The sequence below is a fragment of the Heterodontus francisci genome, chromosome 36 (assembly GCF_036365525.1).
Source record: "Heterodontus francisci isolate sHetFra1 chromosome 36, sHetFra1.hap1, whole genome shotgun sequence".
Taxonomy (NCBI): Eukaryota; Metazoa; Chordata; class Chondrichthyes; order Heterodontiformes; family Heterodontidae; genus Heterodontus; species Heterodontus francisci.
Window position 1 is genome coordinate 37,286,411 of NC_090406.1, and position 21,411 is coordinate 37,307,821.

At 42.8% G+C, this 21,411-nt stretch overlaps 1 protein-coding gene across 2 annotated transcripts in view; it reads right to left on the reverse strand.

Annotated features, from left to right (window-relative positions):
• Positions 1 to 474: 474 nt before the first annotated feature.
• LOC137351758 (SH2 domain-containing adapter protein F-like) overlaps positions 475 to 21,411 on the reverse strand; it is a 262,888-nt gene continuing 241,951 nt past the window's right edge. Inside the window, exon 7 of one of the 2 annotated variants that reach the window (XM_068016564.1) lies at positions 475 to 1,643. In XM_068016564.1, the coding sequence (XP_067872665.1) occupies positions 1,457 to 1,643 (187 nt within the window). In that variant the 3' untranslated portion in view covers positions 475 to 1,456. The remainder of the gene's footprint in view (positions 1,644 to 21,411) is intronic. The other variant, XM_068016563.1, reaches the window with a different exon arrangement.

A 21,411-nucleotide genomic window follows, 5' to 3' on the forward strand; every position in this document is an offset into this window, starting at 1 on the left:
ATAGTAAAGGACTCCAGCTTGGAATAAGTGCAGCCACTGTGTCAGGTGCTCTGTTAAATCTCAGACATGAGGCCTGTCTTAGTTTTGGGTTGTTTAATGAGTAAGATGCTGAGAGAGTGAGAGACACAGAAGCTGCAGAGAGTCAGGACAAGGAGAGATAGCTGAAGGGAATGATTCACAGGCAGAAGGAAGGAAAAACAGATCGAGGGAAGGAGAGCCAGACAGGCAAACAATGAGGGTTAGAGAAAATGAAGGAGGGCGGATGCATGGATGGGCAGAAGAAGACAGAGGGTGGGAGAGGCATATGCAGAGAGAACAGTTAGAAAGGCACAAAGCAGACCTAGGGAGAGAGGTAGAAAAGATTGAATATGCAAGAAAACACTATTAGTATGTGCCACCAATGGCCACACTGCAAAGGTTGAGTTACCAAAAATAAATAGGGATTTGTATATGTTCTGTCACCAAAACAGCATGAGATGCTTTAAACAATGACCTCATTACTCACTTTGCTCTCCTAATAATTGCTGTGATTGCCATAATTTCTTAAACCTTTGCACGGAACACTCTGTACTCAGTCTCATTTGTGAGTTATGCATTCAGACATTTCTTCCAAGCATATTTTATAAAAATTGTTAGATATTTACAGAAAATATTATTGAAAATAGAAAACACATATTACACTGGAACCTTGAGACATTCCATGTCAATCCCCTTCCTCTTCCCCTCCCAATACTTCAGTTGGTTGTAGCACTGCACTGAGTGGTCTCACAGAGCAGGAATGTCCCAGGTTTGATCCCTGGTTCGTGCTAACACTGCTAAGCTCAGTCAGGGTAGGATGTGATAATTGACCTCAATGTCCATTATGTCAGGAGATGGGTGAAGGAAGGTCAATCAGGGATATCCTGCTCCAGATGACAAGCCACAGATCCCCACCCCTGCTGGAAAGGCGTGTGTGCTGGATGTCGGATGAAGCCATGACTGAGCCTGGCTGTGATGCTCTCATGATGAGACAGCCAGCCAACATGCAGTGATGTGGTTCGCACACATGACCACGCGGGTGAATCACCGGAGGATGTTAGGTGCCCATGTTAATATATTCAGGAGGAGAGGGGTGGCGGATCATAGGAGAAATAAAAGACATTCCATATATTCCCAGTAAATGAGTAACCGAATCCTTACAAATGAGTTCAGCAACATTCATGATCCAATTCACCACAACTTTTCAAACAAAAGCCCTGGAAATGAGATAGTCAACAGTTTTGGCCTGCAATTATATCACAACCCAGACATGGACCTCTGCCCTGTATTCAATCGAACTACAGTCGCTGTATCATAACCCAGGTGACTGAAATTCTTGTTGACATTCTATGTCCATTAAGATAAGTCTCCTTTTCTTTCCCCCGCAGATTCTCTTTCCTTTCGACTGCCGTGCTTCAGTTAGCTGCCTGTGCTCCAATCACAGTGTTTGCACCGTCACAGGAAACAGCAAAGAGAGATGTTCAGCCCCTTTAATTGGCAGCTTGTGGCTTGTGTAGTGGTTTATGACCTCTGGAATACTGTCAAACGGTGGGCTGTTCTGGCCGAGAATGTACTTGCAGTCTTTTGTTCTGCTGAATTTCATGTGCATATATCCTTGGCTGCTTCTGTTGAGAGAAAGAGAGATAGCAAAAAAAAGGATGAGGTACAAGGTTGCAACTGATAGGGGGTGGGGGGGGGGTGGGGGGTGGGGGAGGAGGGGCGGTGGGGAATAGAATGAGCCTAACAAGGAAAATCTACATCCTTCTCCTTTTACAAACTGAATTTAAAACCCAGGAGCATTAAACAGACTTACACACAATTTGTATTCACCATTGTTACAGTGCACCTGGAATTGGGAATGAATTTATCCTGAGTATATTACAAAACAGGACAAGTTGTATGTGAGCAGTTACCATGTTTGGCCAGGAGCCTTCCTGATTTCGCTGGCAGGGCTTGGGGAGGGGGATGAGGGTTCCTAAGAGGCAACAATGGGAAACTACTGGCTGATTCTACACTTGGGCATTCCGTATGGAATGCAGCCACTGGGAGCTCAAGTCAGGAAAAAAATGACCCCGCAACCTCCACAGGCTCATCGTTCTCTGTCCTGCACACATCAGGGCTGCTCCTCACAAGCTGCAGCTGATGGCAGTCAGAATGCTTATGCTCTTGCTCTGTTTCTGAAGGCTCAATCCATCTGTAGTCAGAGCCAAGATAGCAGACCAGATAAAAGGGATATCAGAGGCAGCTTTTTAACCTTAGCTGCTGGTAATATAATAGCTAATGCTATTGTTGACATCTAAGAAACTACCTTCCAGGCAGGGTTATGGTGCTTGAGGCAGAATTACAGGGTGTCTTTCCCCCCACTACCACCTAACAAGATAAAGACATAAAACTCAAACACAGTATAACACGCTCAGGTCAATGTCCACACATTAGACTGCAGTCATGACTACTCTGTTAACTCTTCCAATGCCAGTAACCCAGAACTTCCCTCTTAAAACCGTGAGGACACCATGGATGAGTGCCTGTGTGTTCTTGCTTCCTTTGTTACAGGCAAGAGGATCAGCTTGTTGGCACATTGTTTTACCAAGTAAAAGCTCATCTGAATGTCCCGGGTCAGCACTAGGGTGCCACAATATCATTTCTCTGCTTTCTGAAGTTTTTGTTGGCAACGGAAGCAAATGGATAGTAGGAGAAGAAGGAAAATGGGATGAAGCATTTGAATTTTTTTAAAAAAGAGAATTTTTTTGACAGAAAAAGAAAAAGACATTTAGCTGGGTAGCTAGGGTTCTCCTGATCACTAGCCAGTGACCGCCTGCTGGAAAGTGCACTTGTTTGGACACGAGGTGGGGACGAGATTAGGCTCCTTATAGAAATTCCTGTCATTCAATAAGCCTGTCAACACTTGCTGTGGGCCATTTTAACTTATAGCAATGGTGTCAAATGGGCGATTTCAAATTTGCTGCCTGTTAGATGCGCTGCTTGATTGAAGCCAAAGAAAAGGAGAATTCGGCAGGCTGTATAATGGGAAGCTAGTTCGACATTGTCCATTGTCCAGAGTTAAAATTACCCCTCACTGACTGATGTCACATGTGGAGAATGGCCCCGGATAGCTGTGTAACCAGGTCTGAGCTCCTGTTTCCATTAGTAGCTTTAGTACAGAGCCACCTCTGCTTATGTGCGACTCCAATTAAGTAAAAAAAAAATTGAGTTTAAACAAAAGTGCACAATAGTGTTTCCCCACTATTCTTTAGCATAGGGATTTAAATCATCAATAGTCCTAACTAATTCTGTGTGAAAGTAATTGAATTTCAGTCACAAATGATCAATCCTAAAGTTCTGTTTATCATTAGACGCCTTATCACTGAGGGCCATCACAACAAGCAACCAGATTCAGAGCTTTACTGTACAGCCTACAATTGGTCAGGGGTTTCCATAGCAACTGCCCTGCCACCGCCTGGGCAGTGATTTAATGGAGTGGATTGCCCACGCGCTGTAGAACCCGGCCAATTGTCATTCCATTAATTTCAATGGTGCTGCAATGCACAGTCCCTATCATGGAAGTTTTATTTAGTAGTTTGATTTAGAAACTCATGAACATGATAGTGGGTTTCCACAAGTGTCAGACACCTGCCTGACCCCAAAGCAAATTGTTTCTGGTACCTTCCTGCAGCCACCATTCATTTTGGAGGTGGGAGTGAGTTTACAAAATTGCCGTGTGTTTGCTTGAAAACTGGTTATACAGGAGTTTCTTTCCATGAATCAAACAATGAAGCCCTGAAGATTGACAAGGTCAGATTGTGGCGTGACCCTGTCAGCTTTTGACATGTTTTCCTCTACGTAGAATAGCTTGAGGGTCCCTTGGTACAATACTGGCTTGGCAGATAAACTAGCCCACGAGGCTGGAAGGGTTACCACTGTATCAACTGAAACTTAATAGATGTTTATTCAGGCACAAAGATAAACTAAAAAAAAATGAAAATGGAAACATAATGGAGAAATACTGTGTTAGGCCCCACCTACTATGTAGTGGGACCCAAGCTTGTGTAAATAGCTCTCTGCTGTGGTTGGTCAAGGGTGATCTCCTCTACAATGGAATCTGTAGTGAAGGGGTGATCCGCTGTACATGGTATGTGTGGTGAAAGATGATCTCTATATAGTACATGTAGTGAAGGGGTGATTGGCTCTACATGGTATCTGTAGTTAAATTGCAACTACTTGTAAAGAGTGTGGTTATGACTTCACTATAAATAGCACTAAGTGGAAACCTTTCCCTCTGTGAGTGCCTGATCCTGGGCTGTTGGGGAATGGAGCCAATCCAACCAGCGCCAATCCAACCGGAGTTATTCCAACTGCTCTTGTGCATCTCATGCACTAATTTTATAGAAATGAGAGGAAGAAATTAGTACCAGCAGATGACAGTATTCATCGCCTTATCTCCTACTGGCATTCACCACTGCTTCCTTCTTCACCCGGCTTTCTCTTCCAATCTTTTCACCCTTGATGACAGACTGTACTGTGGACATGGTATTCTTCACCTGGATTTCTCAATACAAAATATTTCAATTCTAGAGAATTCTGACTACTTCCCAATTATTTTCTGAAAAAAGACCCCTCTACTCCTCAAAGGAAGGGGGCTATAATTCACTTAAGTATTCCTGGGTAACAGAGGTGTAAAATTAGTCTGGATTCCAATTCTTGAGTTGGAGATTGTAGCACAAGAGTGTGTAGATTACTTGAAGATAGGACTGGGCATGGGCATTATCTGCTCCAAGATCAAACAGCCTGCCAGCACTCACTGTATAGGCTCACACTTCAAGAATGGGCCCTTGGGTGAGCTTACCATAGGGAAGTTATCAGCTCTGGAACCATAACCTGACATGAAACAGTGGGTTCAGGAAAAGGGGGAATGACGTTGGTCGAAAGGAAGGAAATGAAGTGTAATTAGAAAATTAATGCTTCAGGATGGTCGAGTGGATTATCAAGTAGGGGAATATTTAGAGAATAGTGATCATTTTGTCATAAGGTTTAAGTTGGCTGTGGAAAAGGACAATGAACAATTCAGAGTAAGAATAATTAACTGGGGTAAGAATGGATTTGACCCAGAAAAATTGGAATCAAAGATTGGCGAGCAAAAACTGTAATTGAACAATGGGCTGCTTTTAAAGAAGAGATAGTTCAGGCACAGGCAAGGTATATTCCCATGAAGGGGAACGGTAGGGCAAACAAATCCAGAGCTCCCTGGATGACAAAAGATGATTAAGATGAAGAAGAAAAAATTTTCATATGACAGATGTCAAGTGGACAATACAACTGAGAATCAGGCTGGATATAGAAGGTTCAGTGGGGAATTGAAAAAGCAAATAGAGAAGTAAAGAGAGACTATGAAAAGAGACTGGCAGCTAACGTAAAAAGGAATCCTGAAGTTTTCTATAGGTATATAAATAGTAGAAGGGTGGTAAAAGGAGGAGTGGGGACATTTAGGGACCAAAAAGGGGATTTACACATGGAGGCAGGGGGCATAGCTGAGGTATTAAATGAATACTTTGCATCTGTCTTTACCAAGGAAGAAGATGCTGCACAGGTCATGGTGAAAGAGGAGGTAGTTCAGACACTTGAATGGTTTGAAATTGATAAGGAGGTGGTATTAAATAAGCTGTCTGTACTTAAAGTTGATAAAGCACCAGGACTGGATGAGATGCATCCAAGGATACTGAGGGAAGTGAGAGTGAGAACTGCAGAGGCACTGGTCATAATTTTCCAATCTTCCTTAAACTCAGGGGTGGTGCCAGAGGCCTGGAGAATTGTATGTGTTACACACTTGTAATAAAGTGTGTAAAGATAAGCCCAGCAGCTACAGGTCAGTTAGTTTAACGTCAGTGGTGGGGTTGCTTCTAGAAACGATAATTTGCGACAAAATTAATAGTCAATTGGACAAATGCCGGTTAATTAAGGGCAAAACGTGTTTTAACTAACTTGCTGAAGTTTCTCAATGAGGAAACAAAGAGGGTTGATGAGGGTAATGCTGTTGATGTGGTGTGCACGGACTTCCAAAAGGCATTTCATAAAGTGCCACACAACAGACTTGTGAGCAAAGTTAGAGCTCATGGAATAAAAGGAACAGTAGCAATATGGATACATAATTGGTTGATTGACAAGAAACAGAGAGTAGTGGTTAATGTTTGTTTTTTGGATTGGAGGAAAGTTTGTCGTGGAGTTCCCCAGGGGTCATGTTAGGAGCCCTACTCTTCTTGATATATATTAGTGACCTTGAACCTGGTGTACAGGGCACAATTTCAAAATTTGCAGACGATAGAAAACTTGGAAGTATTGTGAACTGGGAGGAGGATAATGTAGAACTTCAAAGGGACATAGATAGGTTGGTGGAATGGGTGGACAAATGGCAGATGAAATTTAATGTAGAGAAGTGTGAAGTAATTTATTTTGGTAGAAAGAATGTGGAGAGACAATGTAAAATAAAGGATACAATTCTAAAGTGGGTGCAGGAGCAGAGGGACCTGAGTGTATATGTGCATTAATCACTGAAGTGGCAGGAGAAGTTGAAAGAGCAATTAATAAAGCGTATAGCATCCTAGGCTTTATCAATAGGTGCATAGAGCACAAAATCAAGAAAGTTATGTTAAACTTTTGTAAAACACTGGTTTGACCTCAACTGGAGTATTGCACCCAGTTCTCGGCACTGCACTTTAGAAAGGATGTGAAATTGTTAGAGACAGTGCAGAAAAGATTCTTGAAAATGATTCCAGGAATTAGAAAGTCATTTACATGAATATTTCGGAGAAGTTGGGACTGTTTTCCTTGGAGAAGAGAAGGTTGAGAGATTTGATAGAGGTGTTCAAAATCATGAGGGGTCTGAACAGAGTAGATAGGGAAAAATTGTTCCCATTGGTGGAAGGATCGAGAACAAGAGAGCACAGATTTAAAGTAACTGACAAAAGAAGCAATGGCGACATGAGGAAAAACTTTTTCATGCAGCGAGTGGTTAGGATTTGGAATGCACTGCCTGAGAGTGTGGTGGAGGCAGATTCAATCGAGGCATTCAAGAAGGAATTGAATTGTTATCTGAAAAGGAAGAATGTGCAGGGCTACAGGGAGAAGGTAGGGGAGTGGCACTAAGTAATTTGCTCCTTCAGAGAGCCAGTACAGACGCGATGGGCCGGATGGCCTCCTTCTGTGCTGTAAGCATTCTATAATTCCATTCTATGAAATATATATTTATAGATTCTATAATTACGCACCACATCTTGCGTTAAATTAAGTATTAGTCTGCCGTAGACAGTTCAGCGAGGGTTCACAGGATGTCTGATAAGGGATTAGTAACAAGCAGGGATTTGGAGATTTATTCCAAATAAATCTGTTAATGCCTGTCTAAATCAGCACACAGGGAATGTAGTGGGAGTAGATAATGAATTTGTACATGGACTTCATTGATTGCAAGTTATATCAGTTATCTGCAATTTTAATATCTGGGAGAATTGACTCTTAATTATCAGAGAAAATATATTTACATTTTGAATTTGATAAGAGGATGAGACAAATAAAAATGATGAAGGGTTTTGATTTTTTTTTATTCATTCATGGGATGTGGGCGACGCTGGCTAGGCCAGCATTTGTTGCCCATCCCTAATTGCCCTTGAGAAGGTGGTGGTGAGCTGCCTTCTTGAACCGCTGCAGTCCATTTGGGGTAGGTATACCCACAGTGCTGTTAGGAAGGGAGTTCCAGGATTTTGACCCAGTGACAGTGAAGGAAATGGTCTAAAATATTTCCTCTGGTTGGGCGGGGACAGTGGTGAGGGTTGTCAATTTAAAATTACAATTAAGAGTGTGAGCAGAGGGTTTTTGTTATGCAAAGAGTTGAGACAGAGGTCCCTGCAGTATTGAAGGAAACGTTGGATAAAGAAGAAGATATAGTGATCTAGGGGAGAAAGTATGATGATGGGACTAGTTTGGATTGCTGTAGCCAAGAACCAGTAAAGACTAGATAGGCCAAATAACTTTCTGTGCTGTAGCATTCTCCCTTCATGTCAGCTCTAGCTCAGTTAGTAGCACTCTTGCCTCTGAGCTAGTAGGTTGTGGGTTTATGTTCCATTCCAGACACTTAAGGAAGCACTGCAGTGTCAGTGGTTCTGTCTGTCGAATGATACGTTGAATCAAAACCCCATCTGCCCTCTCAGGTTTGTATAAAAGATCCTATGACAATATTTCAAAGAAGTGACGCTTTCCCTTGAGTCCTGGCCAATACTTATCCCTCAATCACTTAGATTATCTGATCATCTATTTAATTCCTGTTTGTGCGAGCTTACTGCGTGCAAAGTTGCTGCCCCATTTCCTATATTACAACGATGGGCTGCAATTCCTCAGTGGTGCTGCATTGATTGCAAATGTCTTTGGGACGAACTGAGGTCATGAAAGGCACCATATAAATGCAAGTCCTTTCTTTTAACCGTGTATAGTTCTATGCTCAATAGTAAATTGAATCAATAATTGTAGAAACAGAAGGATGCACAGAAGGTCGGGAATGTTGGTCAGGAGTGCTCAGAATAGATGTATCAAACACTCTCAAGCTAGAGCCATTGTTCATGGGCCATTTCTATATATGCTTTGCAGCATATCACTAAATCAAAATGTTATTGGAAATTAAAGCTAACTCTCTCACTTGTCTATAAATTCTCCCCATTGCATTGGAAGATAATGCTAAAAACACACACTAAGCTCCCTCTGATGAAAGGTCACAGACCTGAAACGTTAACTCTGTTTCTCTCTTCACAAATGCGTCCAGACTTTCTGAGCATTACCAGCACTTTCTGTTTTTATTTCAGATTTCCCGCAGTATCTTGCTCATATTACTAAGCTCCCTCAGTGGCCTAATAGATTATTGCACAGCCTGTTTGGGGTATGCATTGGTTTTTGAGCCCCTGCTTTGTGCCACGTTAGCTGATCTCAGGGGGAGGAATGGTTGTGAGTGTTATAATAGTTTAAGAACCCTGGATTAGGAAGAGGGAACAAAAATATCAGCCAGGCCCCTGACTGCTCTGTGCCAATTCCTGCAGAAAAACACATCTGAGGGCAGGGTTTGTTAGTGCTGCAACACCCCGACACTTACTGTCCAGACTACACAAGGAGAAACGGACCTAGAGTTATTCCCTTGCAAACGGCGAGGTATAAATTGGATGCACTGTTCAGTTATTTGCATTCTCAAACAGTTTTAAGCTGCTGGCCAGAAACTGAATCAGTTGAACGAGTAAGTGTAAAGTGCGCTGTTCAAATCCAAATTTATGACAGTGGCTCCAAGCTATTCTGAATCATTCAGCTACATAATGTCCAGGGATAACATTCTCAGTATCAGCTTTCCTCAGCCACATTATTTTCCTTGAATTGGTTTGTTATGATTATTACTCAATCGATGCGGAGTCCTGTTGCTGTTGACAGCTCAATCATGAATTCACTACCCATCCAACACTTGTTAACCATGATCCATAAAAGAGCCGTGCTTGGAGAGCATTCCAATGCTGCAGCACAGGGATCTGACCCAAAGAAGTTTCTTGGAGTAAGTTGAGGAAATGAAAACAGAAGTTGATCGATTTATCAGGAAAAACATAGAATATAAAATCTTGATATGCAGGAGAGTAAAAAATACATTTTAAAAACATGACTCTTTCTTTGACAGGGAAGTGTCATGCATGATATGAATCTGAATTCTGTCGCTCCCTGGACTCGCTCTGCAAATTTCTGACTTTAGTTTAAAATTAAGAAATATAAACTCTGTTTTTTATCCATGGCTGCATGATTAGTTACAGCACTCGCTGTCAAACATACCCTCTCACACATGCCAACGATCTGCATTTGACACAGCTGGTCAAGTGTTCTTGGAACCCTGTCTGCATTTATGGAACGCAATCAACACAGGAGAGGCAGAGAAAGAACAGCATTTGGGGCTGAGAGCAAAGCATGCCCAGATACCAGAACAAAATAAGTCTTGTACATTCAATACTTGCACCTCTTCAGCTTTTCATGTACTTAAAGTGAATGAACATTGGGAATATTTAAAATCTACAGCTTACATAACAAGCTTGGACCCCACTGAACTTTCAGCATAATTATTTTGTTTTTACATGTCATATGCTTTTATTCAAGGATTCCTTTTGACCTGTTAGGTTTTTTCAGTCTGTTGGTCAGCTTTTGATAATTCTCAGAAGTGCCGTCCTTCAGATGCGACATTACACCAAGGCCCCTCCTGCCCTTTCAGCTGGACCTAAAAGATGTGGTGATACTATTTAGAAGAAAAGTAGGGGCGTTCTCCCCAGTGCCCTGGCCAATACTTATCACTCAAATCAGCAGACAAAAACCCAGATTATCTGATCATTATCACATTGCTGTATGTGGGAGCTTGCTGTGTGTAATTTGGATGCTATATTTCCTACATTACAATAGTGACTTACACTTCAAAAAATGGTATTTCATTGGCTGTAAAACATTTTGGGGCATTCTGAAATTAAGAAAGGCGTTATATAAATACAAGTCGTTTTTTCAGGTTGATACATATACCATACAGACCAGGAAGGCTCCAATTTGATTCCTGGTCAGTGCTGAATGGGTGGTTCTCAGCTAGGGCCATTATTGTTGCCCTTGGTGAGGTAGCAGAGAGTCACCAGTGCTCAGGAGACCTTTGATAGTGACAATCAGTAAAAAAACAATTGAAAACAGAAGCATGTGCTCCACTGATGATCGGAATAGTGGCCGTGCGGACAGCTGAGCCTCGAATACCGATGCAACACAAACCTTGCCTCATTCATGAAGAATAGCTTACAGGGTGTGGAACCAAAGGGCTGTTGATGCCTGTGGTCCCTACACCTCGGCAAAGAATGATGGTTGGGAAGATGAGAAGAGATACTATAGTCTTTTATGACATGAATAGGGAAAGCAGCTACCACCTTTGGCCAACTCATGAAATGTGTATGGGATACCACCAAGCTGACCCTTAGGGCCAAGCTGATGGTGTATCAGGCCTGTGCTCTCAGCACCTTGCTCTATGGCTGTGAAACATGGGCAACTTGCAGATACCAGGAAAAGAAGCTCAATAATTTCCATATTTGCCTGTCTGAGGCACAATATGGGTATTTCCGGGCAGGACAAAATCACAAATGCGGCAGTCCTCTCAAAGGCAGAGCTCCCAAGTGTTTTGGCACTAATCAAACAGAGGCAGTTACGGTGGATCAGACATGTCTGCAAGATGGAAGACGGTCGCATGCCCAAGGACCTTCTGTATGGTGAGGTAGCCAGGACCAGTTGACCAGTGGGGCGCCCAAAGCTCTGCTTCAAGGATGTTTGCAAGTGTGACATGAAGGCCCTAAATGTCAACTATCGCACTAGCTAGTGATAGTGGGAAATGGCAATACATCCTGCGGACTGTGTACACTACCACCATGACCAGTTGCTACAGCAGCTTGGCAACAGGCACCAACATCAAAAACAACTCACAGCGTCACTTGGCAGCTTCACGTGCGGCACTTGTGGCAGAACCTGTCTCTCAAGGATTGGCCTTCACAGCCATCAGCAAAGGTGCACCAAGAGAAGACACCCCACCTAAATGGATTGTTTGCTGTGTGTCCATCATTTTTGGTAGATGGAAGGATGCAAACCAACCACATGACCCAGGTGGAATATCGAAGAAGTTGAGTCACTAACAACAACAAATAAGCTACAGTGTAAAGGACCATTGTGGAGACATTAGCTGTGCCTGAGCCTAACACTGAGGTTAAAATGTTCAGGTACAAGGTACTGACTGTATCTGGATACAGAGGCTTTGGAGCCGAACTAACATCAATTGTTGGCACGGAACTAACTCATTGAGTATCCTATAATTCAGTATATAATTAGATTCCACACAGTCCCCCACGTGTACACTTTTAATCATTAATCCTTTGATAAAAATAAACAAAACATCTGCACTCTCTCTACTTACCTCCCCCAACTCATATCCTAATTAGTGCACTGATGTAACCCTGAAGGGTTATTATTACCCTTGGGAGGAATAGAGGGGGGTGAGATTGGGAAGTGTGGTGAGAAGGAATTGATCTATCAAAAAGGGTCGGGCTTGTTTGGCTTAATATTTTGATGCTTTTATTTGTCACTCTCTTGACCGCACTGACTCTTACTGAGAACCAATTCTAAGGATATTGCATAGCCAAGCCAGGTCACCTCCTCACCCAATATCTAAAAACTCTCATGTGCTAGCCGGGGTTACCTGACAGACATTAGGAGCAGGGACCCTGATTTATTTTGTTCCTTTCCCTAGCTTGGAGGTACTGATACTAATTGCAACACACCTAATAACTGCACAGGCTGACAGCAGTGAACAGCAGTCAGGAATTGAACCTGTACTGCTTTTAGCACCACATCATGTGAAGCATTCAGCTCTGGAGCCATTTCGAGGAGCGAATGACAGTCTAACGGACTTCCTCTTAACTCCCATCAGTGTAAGCTCACTAAATTCATGAAGATGGAAGGTGTAGCCTCATGAGGGAACCTGAACACGGGATTGTTGCAACGGAAATTGTACAGTGACCTGGGATTTCCTCAATGCCATTTATGCTGAAATTACACCGAAAATTAAACTGGGTTCTATGCCAATCTTGTTGACAGGAACTTATCCCAAATTTCCTGCAGACGCATTTTCCCACGTCAGAATGTAAAAAACAATGCAAGACCGTGCAAATCCAGAGACATCAATACGGTAATAACACAAGTATAAAAAGATGTTTGCTGTCTTCTGCCGTGATGCCTTACTCTAAGTTCCTCTTGCCTTTGTTACGCCTCTTACGCTTTCATTATTATGCAGAACAGGGCTATGGCCATTGGGTTGCCGATGCTCCAGCGTTGTCCGGGAATCTCCAGAAATTAAAGATCGATTACCTAAACCAGTGGTTCTCAAAGTGTAGTCTTTTTTTTGTATTCTTTCATGGGATGTGGGCATCACTGGCAAGGCTGGCATTTGTTGTCAATCCCTAATTGCCCTTGAACTAAATGGCTTGCTAGGCCATTTCAGACGGTAGTTAAGAGTCAACCATATTGCTGTGGGTTGGGAGTCACATGTTGGCCAGACCAGGTAACAACGGCAGATTTCCTTCCCTAAAGTACAGGAGTGAACCAGATGGGCTTTTTATGACAATTGATGATAGTTTCATGGCACCATTACTGAGACTAGCTTTCAATTCCAGATTTTTAAAAACTGAATTCATTAATTAATTGAATTTAAATTCCACCAGCTGCCATGGTGGTATTCGAACCCTTGTCCCCAGGGCATTAGCCTAGGTGTCTGGATTACTAGTTTAGTGACAGTACCACTATACCACCATCTCCGCAGACCAGGATCCTCCTGGCGGTCCGCAGGCTGGTCCAAAGTGCAAATCACTGATGTGCAACGCCACAACTGAGGCCAATTGAGAGAACAGGCCCCACCACTTACGTGACATCACACAACCAGACCATCTCCCGCGTGCATGGCACTCGAGTCGTCATAAGCACTAGCAACAATGTAGTTTTAAAAGCAAGATTTATGTTACAGTTGATTTTGTTTGATTAATATAGATTTAAGATAAGTATTTGTTTCTCAGAAGATTATTGTGATGATTTTATAACACAGAATCTTTCAATTAAACATCTGATCTTGCAGTATTAATGTTTATTTTTTTATTCTTTTATGGGATGTGGGTGTCACAGGCCAGGCCAGCATTTATTGCCCATCCCTAATTGCCCTTGAACTGAGTGGCTTGCTAGGCCATTTCGAGGGCATGTAAGAGTCAACCACATGTCGGCCAGACCAGGTAAGGACAGCAGATTTCCTTCCCTAAAGGACATTAGTGATCCAGATGGGTTTTTATAACAATCGACAATGGTTTCATGGCCATCATTAGACTAGCTTTTAATTCCAGATTTATTTATTGAATTCAAATTCCACTTTCTGCTGTGGTGGGATTTGAACCCATGTCCCCAGAGCAATAGCCTGGGTCTCTGGGTTACTAGTCCAGTGGCAATACCACTACGCCACCACCTCCCTGTTTCTGGTATGAATTAATAATTTACTTATATTTAATATAAAAATAATGCATATAAATTGATTATATTTAGCAGCAAAAATCAGTGAAGTATTTATAGTTTCCATAAGCTTCTACGCTATAGCCGGTCAGGTTGTGTGCTATCACTGATCGAGGAGTCCAACCTATTCTCTCATATGGCCTCGCCAAGGCTCGGACAATGTGTCCAAGCATGCTCACAGCATTGGCGGTTTCAGTTGGCCGTGTTAAACTGTTTAGTCTATGTTTTGGTTTTTGACTATGCTTCGACAGTGGTAAATTTTTGTGCAAATTGAACGCGAGATCAGATTTTCAACACTTGTGGGGCTGAAAACAAAGAGGAGGAACTGGCTGAATGTGAAGGCCAACATGAGACTGAATCTCTCCAGCTTGGAACCAGACATCACCTCATTGATGTCTCATCAAAAGCAGCGCCATTCTTCCCATTAATTCCAATGAGTTTTTTTGCAGTGGTAAGTGGAAGTGGGTGGGGTAGGACAGGTAGGTGACACTGCTGCAAGCAATCGAGAAGAAAAACCATACGGGCATTAGAAAAAATGATTTTAATTTTCTTTAAGCACTTTTATTGTTTATAAAAAAAATCACAGAGATGGGGGAGAAAAACTGTTTGACCAAGTGGGCTGGTTGGAAGTGAGAGGCCATTTGATGAAACCTCCAAGAATACATCAAACTAGAGTTAACAACCCTACTGGGAAGGACATTCCAGCTGCTTTGTCCTTCTGAGCATCTATAGGGGAAGAGCACCAGGAGCTGAAACACATTGTAAAATGCCTTCGAGTTGGAGCCACTTTGCATGGTAAAGATGATGCAAGAACTCCAAGATATCAGACAGGAGGCACTTCAACATTTTATACCTGGATCACCGCTACCTATGTTTACATTGGTAAACAGGCTCTGCCCAATCTGAGCTACAGAATGCCAGATGTAAAAGTGCCATGGGGGTGAGGGGGTGGGGGTGGGGGGGGGGGGGGGGGGTGGTGGGAAGGGAGCGGGGAGTGGTACTAGAATTGGCAGAAATTCAAACCCAATGCTTACAACTGGATCTTTCTTACCATTACTTCTGCCAGCACTAATGATACCATCTGCTGCTTTCCTGATTGCTGTTATTACAGCTGGAATGATGCCAAATGGTGGCTTTAAGAATGAACAAGTTACACAAGAGGCTGTTCACACTCACACACAAGGGATGGAAACACATCGACGGGGCAACTGAATGACTGGAGGCCATGGAAAAGTTGTTCCAGTATGAGGCAAAGCCACTGGGGTAAGGTAGGAAGGCGATAACTTGGCACCACAAATAAAAGGAGTTGCTGCATATTACTTAAATGTGTGTTGTAAACTGGCTAAAAGAATTCCCTGAAGAAAGGCCCAGCATTTATGTCAGCAGCAGACAGAAGTGAGCTGACTAGGAGGCATGTGCTATTAGCAGCTTCATGTATTATTCATGAGCTGGAGTTTCAGAAGGCTTTAATCTTTGCGATCAACAGCAGGGGAACAGAATGGTCTCCATGTTAGTGCCTTTCATGTGGACATCCTCCATAAACCACCATCAGCTGACATCAGGGCCCGAGTGGCGACTGGTAAAAGCTAAAGCGAATCAGCTAGTCTGTAGAACACCATGTAGCATGAAACCATATTGGCCTTTTAGTTACTGTTTCCTCCAGAGGGGGCTTGCAACTAGAACCCATGGGCCTGATGGGGACACGCACTGCCAGTACAGCACGAAAGATTTTATATAGCTTCTTATCATATCCTCAGGGCATCCCAAAGTGCTTTACAAATGAACTATTTTTGAAATGCAGCCACTGTTCCTTGGGGAAAAAAAATCATTAAAAATCTTACTGGAATGAAAATTTGACATATGTGATGAAGCATTTATAATATCTACTTTGACTTTAGCTGCTCTGAAAGGGCACAGGCTGAAGTTAACCACTCCGTATAAAAGGAAGCATGGGAATCATGCCCACAATCTCTGCGATCTATCAATGCTGTTTGTTTCTTCTATTTTTAATTCCTTTCCTTCCTGGAGGTGTTGACTCTTACTGGGTCTTGATTCTTCCGTTATCCTTACCCATTTTGCCCACATATCCACTCTGTGAACCTACATTCATTAACACTACCACTCAGGGCCACAGAGCAGGGGGGGGGGGGGCACTGATGAATGTACTTTGATGCCCTCTTTCCTAACAGAGCCACATCAAAGTGAAAAGGAACGCTGTCCTTTGGTACAGAGTGGGAAAGTGAGAGTGGAGAGTCATGGCTGGGTGATCCCTGGCTAGTGTTACCAACCCTGCAGGATTACCCGGTAGTCTCCAGGAATTAATAATTAATCTCCAGGACACTACTGCGAGCCAGCCCCCGGAGAAAAACGATAGGGGCATTAAAAATGTGTTTCTTTAAACTTTCTTTGAACACTTTTATTAATTAGTTACAAAAATATTGGTCCTGGGGAAAAAAGGCTGCTTGACTGATGGACAAGAATCGTCCCATCGGGTAATGAAGAGTCGATTTGCTTTCCAATTGACATGGGGATGTGGTGCACTGCTAGTACAGACACATTGGGTGACTAATGTGATGATATCTCCTGGAATATACCCAACCAGAGTTCACAACCTAATCCCTGGCATCCCCTGGTAGTTGTGCTACATGAGACACCAGCAGTGGCCTGGGGGCAGGCCACCTATATTTGCATTAGTAAATCTGGCACTGCTCGATTTGAGCTACAGAAGTGCCAGATATAAAAGTGCCAATGGGGGCAGGGGGTGGGGGGGGGGGGGGGGAAACGTTCTATAATTGGCAGAAATTCAAACCCAATTGCAATTTCATTCCAGACTGATTCCTTCCCACCATTGCCTCTTTCTAGCAATAATGACACCATCTATTTCCCTGAGGCATAACTGTTATTACAATGGGAACCACCCCCACTCCCAACCAGGCTCTCTTAGCTGCCAGGATAAGGCTGGTAGATTAAGCAAAAAATGGGATAAAATTACCAAAGTCACCACCAGTCATATCAGGCATGCCAGTCTTAATGTAATTTATCCACTATAAACAGTGGATGGTAAAACCCCAATTGCCACCTGCCAAGATCCCTGTGGGCTCTACTGGTCACTGAAATATGGACTGGTGTCAGACGCAACTTGCATTCAGTTCCTGGACTGATCCTTGAGAAGTGCCAACTAAAAAAGCAAGTCTTCCAACAAAGAGCGAACCGTGGGGGACACATGACGGCATTGATGCTACCTGGAGTCTTTTGATGAGACATCAAACCGAGGCCCTACCTGTCCTCTCAGGCAGATGTAAAAGATCTCATGGCACAAAATAGAGCAGGGGAGTTCTCCCCAGTGTCCTGGCCAATATTTATCCCTCGACCAACATCGCAAACAGGTTATATGGTCATCTATTTAATTGCTGTTTGTGGGAGCTTGCTGTGTGCAAAATGTCTGCCCTGTTTCCTATAATACAACAATAGCTACATTTCATAAGTCCTTCATTGGTTGTAAAGCTCTTTGAGATATGCTGAGGTCATGAAAGTTGCTACATAAAAGCAAGTCTTTCTTTACGGGGATAAAAATCAAACACCACACATACTGTTAATGAGATGTGAAGAACTGCCCAAAATAGTTAGCACAATTAAGATATCATATGTGTTTCTAATTTCTAACGTTAAAAGTTGTTTGAATCACAGTGAGAGTGGTAACTCTGAGTAAGACGATTCAACCTAAACTCCGATATGTTGATGACACATTTGTCATATGGGAACATGATAGGAGAGATCTTCATAATTTTCTACATTAACTTAATAATTAATATCCAAATATCGATTTCACCCTTGACAATAACTTTCCATACCATTCCTTGATGTTCTCATTAACAAGGCTCATAATGGCAAACCAGGATACTAGCTAGCCCACTCATACTGTTAGATACCTGACTTACTGTTCTTTTCATCATCCCTCCACTCTTCAATTGGTCTCCAATACCCTCATCAGAAGAGCCAACTCCATTGGTGATAAGAAACATCTACAACATGAATTATGCCATATCAAGTTTACACTTCAACTCCATGGATTTCCTACCCATAACATGGACACACATCTACCTGTTACTCACACTGCAACAACTACCTCAACCAAGACAACAGTCAGCCTTCCATACATCGGCTCTATCTCACACAGACTACAACGCATACTCAAGTTAGTGGATATAGACGTCCAATATAAGTCATCCAAGATGCTCCACTCCATCCTTCATACTCAAAAAGGCAAAAAATCATCTCACAACAAACCAGGAATTTACAGCATACCATGTGACAGTGGACTCCTCTACATCAGAGAAACAGGTTGCAGCCTATACATTAGATTCAAGGAACACCAAGTATGCTTCAACACAGTGAATGGGCAAGCCAGCTATCACGCACTCACCATCACATTGAATTGTCCAATTCCAACCTCATCTCATCCATTACGTACTAGCCTACAAGACGTGTCAGGGAGGCTCTGGAGATCTATCAACACCACACCTTCCCCCAAGACAGTGGCCTGCTCATCAGCTATCTGGCTACCCCTACTCAAGAAACACATCACCACCTGCTGTAAAGCAAACATAGCTTGACAAGATCAATAGTATGTATCAACTTACCACGAGACACAATATCTGCAGCAAGAAAAATAGCATGTACCAACCCATTACAGAACACAATTAGCTGACCAATATCAAAACAAGAACATGTAATGACCGATCGGCAGTAAGATTCCGCCCACATTCCTATTCTCCACCACATATAAATCCATTGTTTCCACCCATTCCAGTTATTCCTCTAGATGATGGGCAGAGTATGCTGCCTGAAACATCAAGGCCTGCCAGTTCTTCTAAGAACTCCTCTTTCAAGGAAACAACTGCTCTTTTCAGAGCAAATTCACAGTGTAAAACTGAAAAATCATCTATTTCTAATGTTGATGGCAACAGTTAGCACCATTTGTCTGATACAGGAAGCGGCCCATTATAAGCACAAAGTCAGTGACGGGGACTATACTGGAGAAAATCTATCCTAATATTCCACAAAAATAAATTAAAATAAATATTCTATATTATAAAGCATTGAAAAGGCCAATTTACATACATAGAGATCCATAATAAGCACAGAAAGTGCTGGAAATACTCAACAGGTCTGGCAGCATCTGCGGTGAGAGAAACGTTTCAGGTTGATGACCTTTCATCACGGTTTGAGCAAGGGAAAGGGGGAAGGTGGGAAAAAGGACAAAACAGAATGTCTGTGATAGGTTGGAGGACAGGAGAGATTAAAAGACAGAGTTAATGGTGCAAGGCCAAAAGGAGTGGTAATGGAACTAGTAAAAAAACAAAAGATGCGTCGAGAGGTTCACTACCATAGACCTGAAATGTTTACTCTGTTTCTCTCTTCACAGATGCTGAGTATTTCCAGCATTTTCTGTTTTTACGTCACTAATTGCTTACTGCTTGCTTCACTTGTGTTTTTTTTTTACAGTGTGCTTTATTATGCAAATCACAGAAAATAAATTCCTTTTGTCTCTCCCGCTGCTGCCTGTCGACATCAACTGCAAAATAAACAAACGCTTCGCTCTGATGAACCCAATCCTTATTAATGTTTTTTTTTAACAGCAGCTGTTTTATTTCAGGGCCTATACCCTGCTTCCTTTTCAGATTCAGGCAGTAAAAGCCATTGATGCTGACAGTTTCAGAACCATTGCAAGCAGTCATGAGCACAGGAAAAACAAAACAGGTTAAGGACACCCATAAACTCAGTTGATAAGTGAACCGGCAAGTGTCGGACTGAACCTTTTAGACCCGGGGATCAGTCCTTTGGTCTGTGTTGAGTTGGCTCGGCCCAGTTTCGACAGCACTCGAAGAACCGCTTTGACACTCCCTGCTTCAGGGAAGGGGGAGAATTCAGCCTGGATTCCCACTCCTGATCATTATCCGGAGACTCTTGTTGGAAAAAGGTTGTAACTGCATCCCAGCATGAGTCAGGGTTATCTGGAGAGAGTGAAGAAAACTGAGGGTGGAAAGGGGGTAACCATGAGGAACAGGAAGGTGCTTTTATTTATTGAAACACAGCTGACTGCCAACAGGTGGGCTTCAAGCAGTCATCAGCACTCAAGTGTCAACAACCAAACCTCCATTTGGCCAAAGCCAGAAAAGGTTTGGCTTTTCATGGATCTTCACTGCTGCAGGCACATTCAGTGCATTAGCGTTAGGAGCACAGATATGCAGAGTACAATACTGATAAAAAGACCACTGCAGGTCGGGTTGCCAACCCTCCAGTGTTTCCTGGAGCCTGCAGGAATTAAAGATTAATCTCATGGGCACTGCTGCCATCAACTCTGGAAGAAGAGTCATAGGATCCATCAAAAGTCATCATGGTTCATTTTCTCTGAACATTTTCATTTATTAGTTATAAAAGTAATGGAGATGGCGGGTCTTGGTGGTACTGACTGGGAGAGTGGGTGTGAGGTTGCAGACAGGGGGTCATCTGATGAAATCTCGAGGAATATGTCCAATCAGAGTTGACAACCCTCACAATGGGCCACCAGGCCAGCCCTAGAGGCTATCATGCCATCAGCAATGATTGACTAAGTGTGAAACTAGCTGGCCCTCCTGACGCATGCCACTGTAGCTTTATGAGATGATTGCAGGCTTTCCACCTAAATCGATCCTTAACGAGGGTACACAGAGAGCAGAACTACTTACAGAATCATAGAATTACAAAACAGAAGGCAGCCATTCAGCCTATCTAGCCTGTTCCAGCTCTCTGCAAGAGCAATTTAGCGACTTCCAATCCCTACCCTTTCCCTGTAGCCTTGCAAATATTTTTTCCTTCAGGTGCTTATCAATTTCCTTTTGAAAGCCGTGATTGAATCTGCCTCCACCACACTCTCAGGCAGTGCATTCCAGATCCTGACCACTCGCTGTGTAAAAAAGCTTTTCCTCACTTTTGGTTCTTTCGCCAATCATTTTAAATTTGTGTACTCTAGTTCTCAGCCCTTCCACCAATGGGAACTGTTTCCCTCTATCTACTTTATCTAGACCCCTCATGATTTTGAACACCTCTATCAAATTTCCTCTCAAACTTCTCTTCTCTAAGGAGAACAACCCCAGCTTCCCCAATCTATCTATTTAATTGAAGTCCCTCATCCCTGGAATCATTCTCGTAAATCTTTTCTGTACACTCTCTAAAGCCTTCACATCCTTCCTAAAGTGCGGTGCCCAGAATTGGACAATACTCTAGTTGAGGCTGAAC